General features: G+C 42.0%; 1 protein-coding gene across 2 annotated transcripts; it reads left to right on the top strand.

The window, feature by feature from the left end:
- Window positions 1–251: 251 nt before the first annotated feature.
- preb (prolactin regulatory element binding) lies at window positions 252–6,742 on the top strand. Of its 2 annotated transcripts, none has more exons than XM_053433149.1 (11): window positions 252–408; window positions 566–661; window positions 2,308–2,497; window positions 3,182–3,380; window positions 3,935–4,185; window positions 4,612–4,692; window positions 4,802–4,929; window positions 5,017–5,190; window positions 5,819–5,891; window positions 5,993–6,152; window positions 6,252–6,742. In XM_053433149.1, exons 3-11 carry the CDS (start codon window positions 2,363–2,365, stop codon window positions 6,344–6,346), a joined length of 1,296 nt encoding a protein of 431 aa, XP_053289124.1. In that variant the 5' UTR covers window positions 252–408; window positions 566–661; window positions 2,308–2,362; the 3' UTR covers window positions 6,347–6,742. The 2 variants fall into 2 exon arrangements, with proteins under 2 accessions (XP_053289124.1, XP_053289123.1); XM_053433148.1 differs by having other exon boundaries at window positions 3,932–4,185.
- Window positions 6,743–8,214: the final 1,472 nt, after the last annotated feature.

The following is an 8,214-nucleotide window of genomic DNA, read 5'->3' as shown; positions in this document are numbered from 1 at the left end:
TGAAAAGTTTGCGACCAGACAAACGAACACTGGATAAAGATGACAAAGTAAAAAACGCTTCATTCAGGTCCTGTTCAAGTTATTTGTACTATATATATCTTTTTACCCATATGATTTAAATTTTGCGGACACGGACACATTCCATTCACTCGTGAGGGTTTTTTGTTTTATGTTTATTTCAACGAGACCTTCAGTAGATCACCGCACGTCACACACAGGCGCTTTGTGAAAAATGACGAATCTGCTACCGAGTCTGCAACAGACCAGTTGCCTTGATCACCAGATAAACTGGAACACCTGCTCGGCTACGTTTAGCCGTTAGCCTTTAGCGCTTCCTCGTCACCACAAGACTTTCTCATCGGCAACTCTCTGCACTTACCTGAGCGACTAACCCGAGCTGCTGCACAGGTAGGGGGCCTCTGAACAAACCAATAGCAGCAGCCGAGCCGGCTTTAAAGCTAGCTATGCTAACTGCTACTGTACCCATCTGATTAACAGAGACACATCGGCTAGTTCAGCTTCTCAGGTTCACACAATATCATTTTCTCTCCTTTCTGCGGATAAGCTTCCGTGGTGGTGGAGGAGAAGAGGGAGGACAGACCGGATTATCCACCGCTCTCGTCGCCCTGACATCCGGGAGGCTCCAGACGCTGGTGCCACGGTCTGTGCTGGTTAAACTGAACTCTCTGTTCCCCTTCATTAATCATGTCAACACAGGGGTCCACTCGTGTTCTCTGCAGCTCGGGAAGCTGTCACAGAGCAGCACGTTTCGATCCAGAAGAAAGCTGCAGGTTGTCATTCATGGCTTCGTTTCCTCTCGTTTGGATCGTTGCAAGTGTTTCTTCACCTGCCTGAGCCTGAGACAACAGAGTCCACACAGATCCCAGCTCGTCCAAGGCTCCATTAAATCTACCAGAATAGAGCATGTTAATCTGACATTACCTGCCAGTACATTTCAGAATTGATTTTAAGGCCCATTCTGTCCTTGCACCTAACTACATTTCGGGTCTTTTGACATCATATAATAATCATTTTAATTGTATAGCACCTTTCAATACAAGTAACAAGGTAGCCATAAGTGCCCGGTCAGAACCTGAGGACCAGAGGAGACCAGGCCTCTTCTGGCCGGGCTCCCACTCTGTGAAACATTCTCCCTGAGGAGATCCGTCTGGCCACCTCCTCTGAGAACACGGCCGCTCATAAGATCCCATCAAAGAAAGGCCTTTGTAGCTTCATGCTGGAATGTACAGCTGTATTTGTAACGTAGATGGTTGTAGAATATTATGGCCGTAGTGCAGGGGATAGAACCTCAGTTTCAGTAGCATGACGTACACAAACAAGTCAGTGCAAAACTGCAGTCGTGTCCCACCTGCAAGAATGCTCTGTTTATCGATTTGAGACTGTCTCATATAGAAGTTTGAGGGGTGAGCTGTACATTGCAAAGAACTGGACTTGCCGTCAAAAACACACACATCCATTATACCAATATTACCTCTGGCCCCAATTCACTCTTACCTAAGTATGAGCAGCAGTTTCTGTTCGAGAACATCTAACTTCTCTATGAGTAGTAAACAAGATCTGATTAGATTAGATTGTGACAGTGATGCTGCACTTTCCGGTCTGGTATTGTCATAATGATGATAATAGTGAAACTGAAAAACAAGCTAATAGATTAATAGATTTTCTAACACAGCAGGATCTGTTGATGCAGCATATCTGCAGGAAGTTGAACAGTGGTGACCTGTGAAGCCACGCCACTGACTCAAGATGCTCATGTTCATTTATTTGTATTGCTGATTTTATATTATTGGTTATAAATAAGATTCCATCACTATTTGCCACAACCCAATGTAGCACTTGTAATAAATGTGACCCACATTCCCAACCCTGTGTATATATAACATAGAAAAGCAGCAGATCTTGACTTTGAAAGTGCTGGAAACATGTTCGAGTAGTACCTGATAATTTTTCTCGAAAAAAGGAATTGATTATTATTATATTTTGTCAGCTTAACAGGGATTAGCTCTGGTGGTAAAATGTTAATTGAAGACAGATGTCCGTTGTTTGCATTTGATATTTCTATTTCCCTTAGCTAAGACTGGGGGAATTAATAATGACAGGCCACTGGATATGAAATGTGTATGAAAGCATTTATACCAGTCCTTCATTACACTCATGTCAATATGTGGAGTACTTCATAGTGTGATATTTCCAGTTACAGGATATACAAAGCTGTTTGAGGGGAGAAGTCTCCTCTTTGCAAATCCAGCAGATCGATGTCAGATATAAACTCTCTGTTTTCTACAGGTGGGGTTGAATACAGCCGCTTTATGAAGAAGTGAGCGAGACTTTCACAGAAAGCATGGGGAAGAAGAGGGTCCCAGATGTGTACAGAGCCCCTTTTCCCTTATACTCCATTAAAGTTGACCCCAAAACCGGGCTGGTGATCACAGCAGGAGGAGGAGGTGCCTCCAAAACGGGCATAAAGAATGCGGTGGTAAGTACACAGCATCAACTGTTTTTGTGTCTCAACTTTTAATAATAATGCAACACAGTGCGACTTAAAAACACACATAAACACGCAGAAAACCACTTCACCAAGTTGTAAACACATTGTGTGTTTGTTTGTAGTTTGTTTTATTTAAGTGTTTCCAACAATCTAGACTTTGGTTGGATGAGTCACTTGGATGTTGCTGCCAAAGTATTTTTGGTCACCGGATGAAGCTTTTTTTTTTTTTTCTTGCGCATCCGAGAGAACAAAACTGCTGTTGACTAGTGGACTATCTCTCCTCACGTTGAGTAGATTAAAGTAGATTGAACCGTAACACACTGTGGACAAGAGGATGGCCATGTTCTGTCTAGCTCACAGATATGGTTATGACTTTACTTCATTAAGTTTTGATAATTTTTCTCAACACAAAGTTATGATTTAGATTTCAAAAGCTTATGAAATTATGCTTCTTTGAACAAATTCTGTCTTTATCATTTGCTTTCTGAAGCAGTGGTTTGTTGAACAAACAGCAGAACATAAAACGATATGATCATAAACTGTATGTTTATTGCACAAGTAACACTTAAAGGTTGTGATCAGGCTCAGTCCGCATATATGTAGAAATTTGGATCCCAGACATGTTGAGTGTATAAACCGGTTCAGTATCTGACTCACGACTGTATATTTCAGCAATTTCTCGATCTGGAGCTGGTCGGAGAACACCGGTACAGTGCCAGCCTCCTTCACTCTCATGACACCGACACACGAGCCACCATGAACATGGCCGTAGGGGATGGTGTGATTGCTGCAGGACAGGATGGGACCTGCTGCCTGATGAGGTTTCAACACTGCGCAAAGACCGAAGGAGGCAAAGCTGCTGCCAAAGATGGTGAGGCTCTCTGCTGCAGTCTGACACATACCTGCTGTCATTCAAAAAAATGGGCTGCATATATTAGCCCATTCACTTAATGAAATATGGCAGGCTCATTTTAAGGGTTTATATGTGTGTTTCATCCCTTTCTTAATGTGCAGGCACTGGTCAGTCCAACAGAGGATATGCACCAATGAAGCTGTGTTTAGTCTTCTACTGCTTCCGTACTAAATGTTACAGTTACTCTATAACACCTTCCTTAATAGGATGTAAGCTAAAATAAAGTATGATGAGTATCTGTAACTGTACAATAGAAATGATTGTTTATCAGAACTTCACAAAATGTCAGTATCATGCATAATTTTCTGTAAACTTAATTTACATCCAAGTTCAGTGGCTTTCAGTCTGACTAAAATGTGGCCTTAAAGAGCTTCACCTAGCCACAAAGTGTTGCAACAATTTGTTGAACAACATATGTGCAGAGATTCAAAGCATGGGTATAAGAAAAGTTAGGTAATATAACGTGTGTCTTATTTCACAACACCAGTAAGTTTGTCTTGTCTGTGCAGCAGGGAACAGTGGGCAGCAGGGTAGCGCCAGGCGGCGAGCTGGGAAAGGAGACAAAGGTGGAAAGGATGGAGCCGCAGCTTCTGGAGAAACGTCTGATATGAAGGATGAGACCGCTCAAATCTCTGTGACTGGTTTGGCTGAAGTCCAGTCCGACCTGAACCCTCAGGACCCGCTCCAGAAGGTGGTCAGCTTCAGCTCTGACCTGAGCCTCCTGCTGACAGGAGGCACAGACGGGCACATACGAGTCTGGGAGGTAAGCACTCCGACTGACCTGCCACACTGGCTGAACATACTATACTGGGAGTTATCAGTGTATCATTAATTGAGGTTGAGTTTGTTGGACTGTGCTGTCAAACTGCTGTTATGTGATTTTAGATAGAAGTTATGTAACTGCTGAACAAAGTGTTATCAAAAAACATCATTCTTATAATGTTTACATTGTAAAGTATGATTTGTTCAATTTATCAATTCAATTGTTCAGCCTATATTCGCAAATCCCAATAAGTCTCATTGGGCCTAAAAAGGTGCAACATCCTCAGCCCTTAAAAAGAGTGAGGAAAAAACATAGAGACTTCACAGAGAGCCACATGTGAGGGATCCCTCTCCCACAACCGACAGAAATGCATTGACTCTGTGTTGTTGACTGGAGCTTTATACATTGGTCTTGACTCTGTTACAGTTTCCATCACTGAAGAAGAAGTTTGACTTCAAAGCACACGAAGGGGAGATAGAAGACTTGGATATGAGTCCTGGGAAAAAGGTGAAGTACTGACAGCTTTAGGTGTGGAAATTTATTTTAGACTCTGAAAAAATGACAATGTATTGATTGATAAGTAATAGCTCATAAGTTGTGTTGTATTCTCATGCAGCACCTGGTGACTGTTGGCAGGGACTTTGCCTGCAGTGTATGGAGCGGCAACCAATTGGCGATGAATCTGAAATGGCATGAAACCCTTCCTCAAATGGCTGAGAAGACTTATCGATATATGGCTTGCAGGTATCTCCTTCTGTCAAGAGCTCTTCACCTCATCATAGCCATGTGGATGGTGTGACTACACAGAGTCATGTTTCTTGTGGTTTTCAGGTTTGGAAAGGTAGAGGACCAGAAAGAGGCCCTGAGGCTTTACACAGTGCAGATCCCCCATAAAAGAGACAGAAGACCACCTCCCTGCTACCTCACCAAGTGGGACGGCAAGAGCTTCCTGCCGATGATGACGGCTCCCTGTGGCAATGAAGTCATCTCATGTCTGGCTGTCAGGTAACTGTTGGATTGTTAATGTTAATCATGAGCAATGCAGCAAGTAGACCAAATGTTTGGATTATTCAATATGGGAGGGGGGGCAAAGCTGTGGTTTTTCCTATCCCACTTTTTATAAATTAATATCATGCGGGCCCCTAACATAATTCCTGGTAACACAGTGAGGTGCTGCGCTGTGGGAACTGCCTCAGTGACCAGCTATGGTGGCTCCAATGACACCACGTCTGTCAATGATTGACAGGTCGACCTGTGCTTGGAGTACGCCCCCTCATATTACCACAGTGGATGACTGTCTTGAATCCTTCTTGAAGTGTCTAAGCAAGAAAGTGATTGGAAACACCTCACTCCGTTATCGGAGAGTTTTCCAACTTTATTCGGTTTTTCATTATTGGATATATAGTGGACTCCCGGATTATGTGTCTGGTATCATTATCCGGACCTTGGAGCGTTTGCCTCTGTCAATGCTTGAGCTAGGGATGGCCCAGAGACATCCATCCGTCAAAGCTATAAAAGTGTGTGGCTCGCAGTTACAGAGAGTAACAGTGGTCACATGTATACTGTTCTGTTTTACTTGGAAACATTAATCAGACTGTTCAGAATAAACTGTTTTGTGGCTTGTTTTTGACAGCGACTCTGGAACATTCCTTGGCCTTGGAACTGTAACAGGATCAGTAGCAATCTACATTGCTTTCTCCCTTCAGGTAAACACTGCATAGACACCCATCTCGTACTAACAAGTGCTTCCACTGACCAAGTTGCCCTGTCGTATGATGGTAACCTGTTCTTATTTCTGTTTGTGTAGAAGCTGTATTATGTGCAGGAGTCCCATGGCATCGTTGTGACCGGCCTGGCCTTCCTGCCCGACTCCCTGAAAGGCAAAAATATCATAGGGAATAACGAAACGGCCATGCTGAGTGTAGCTGTGGACAGCCGCTGTCAAGTACATGCTGTCCCCAACCGAAGTAAGTCCTCCATCATCACTGAGTGAACCCACTAAGACCACATGATGTTACCCTCAGCCCCTCTCAACCCATCTTTTGTCCCTCTGTGTTCTCCTTCAGGGACCTTTCCTATCTGGCTGGTGCTGCTCTGCTGTGGCTTGATGGTTGTGGGAGTCATCCTCCTCCTACAGTATCTCTTTCCAGGATTTATGTAAATACATTTAAAATCCAAAGGTTGGTGGAGCATGGACACATCTTCATATGGCTGACTCTGCCACTGTCAACAGCAGTCCTCAGTCCAGCATCCACCTCAATGCTGAACTCCAACTCGCAGCTGAGGCACGGCGATGACTGAAGAGCTTTTTATGGCGCCCTGACAACCCTCAACTCTTGTTCAAGGTTGTTCCTCTCAGATCTGTTAGCCAAGTGGAATCAACCCTGGAAAGAATGTGGAATTTTACTCACTTTGATTTGTATCGATTATTCTTAATCATTTCTGGATTTATCATGGAGATTTGAAGGACTCAGATTCATGAATGTTTAAAGGGTGGGATCTTTTTATTGGCATATTTAAGGAACAATGTAAAACGATAAAAACAATTGGTACATAATGTGTCCGATTTTTGTTTTGTCTTAACACACAGACACCTTGAATTAGCAATTATTTTTTAAGTAATTGCTTCTCTTGCTTTTTAAGTCTCTCTCCATTTTACCTACTGATCAATTATTTCACACAACATTGCAATATCCCCAACAATGGAAAAGCATTTGATATTGTACCAAAAGGTGTGGGAATAGTTGTTTAAGGAACCAACAACTAGATGTCTGTAAACTTATAGAATGGTAATGCACAAGAGTCAAAGCTGAGGCATTTTAACTGAATATAAATGTTCTGACGGCATACTTCGGCCCAGCCGATGTTAAAAATGAATCTTTTTAAGTGATTCCTATTATGTAATAAAATATGAATAAGGTAAGGTAGTTTCATGATCTCTCTCAATCCTCTCAGGTGAAAGGAGCGCTCCTTGACAGTTAAATATATTTCAACCATCCAGTAAAAAGTTAATAGTCATGTTACAGTGGAACATATACACTGTTATTTAATACTGAAATCAAGTTCTACGCTACTTCCTTTTTTCAGATGCATTAATAGAAACAAAATGCCCTGTTTGGGAGTGGGTAACCTAAAATATTGTGTTCTCTAAACTCCATATCATAAACAAAATGGCTTTCTAGTGGTATGTAAAAATAATCTGAATTTTTTTCTGGGGGATAACCTCACAATCAAACATTGAAAATATTGTGCCTTGTACAAAACATGTATGCAATCACAAAATGATAAGTTCCACAGATATTCTTCTGTTTCCTGAAACATTCACAATGCAGATGAAATGCATTTTTACACTTTTCAGCATATCCTAAATTTGCTAATCTTTACCAGTCTCAACACACTATTGTGGCCGGCACAAGAGCTGTGGTGAAAGTAGTTTCTTCAGATTTAAAGTTGAGCTTTTAGCTGATGATAGCATTAACATCATTAGTTAAGAGCCTTTGTTAGCATGAAAAAACATCTTCTGGGATTTTTCACTCAAACCGTTATTAAGTTTGAATTTAATGTATATCTAAATTAAAAAAAATAAATAATTCTGATTATTTTATTTTTTTTACGTTATCAGGCTTTGTTCCTTTGATGCATGTCACTGCAGGTCACCAAGGCAACAGCCTTATACCTTTGAAGTCTGTCGTTACTTAAAAGTCAGTTTTCATTTTTCAGTCAGTTGTCTTCTCACTACTTGGCTGGTTGCACCTGAACTCGTTTCTTGCTCCTGAACTTGTTTCTTGCACCTGAACTTGTTTCTTTGGATTTGCCTTGAAGACAACTAGGATTTATTGGAATCAACATGATCCCAAAACAAAAGAAAAGCGTGGAATTAACTTCCAAGCCAGCTACTCCTGTGCTGGGAGAGATGAGGAAGAAGTCCGTCAGCTGCGTCACCGAAAACTTTCAAGCTTTCGTGACGGATCTGAGTCACGAGGAGTTGGACGGTGAGGAGCAGTTGCAGGAAATGGTTGAGCTCGTCTT

The sequence above is a fragment of the Pleuronectes platessa genome, chromosome 10 (assembly GCF_947347685.1).
Source record: "Pleuronectes platessa chromosome 10, fPlePla1.1, whole genome shotgun sequence".
NCBI classification, from domain to species: Eukaryota; Metazoa; Chordata; class Actinopteri; order Pleuronectiformes; family Pleuronectidae; genus Pleuronectes; species Pleuronectes platessa.
The sequence above is the reverse complement of the archived record's forward strand: the minus strand, read 5'-3'. Positions and strand labels throughout refer to the sequence as shown.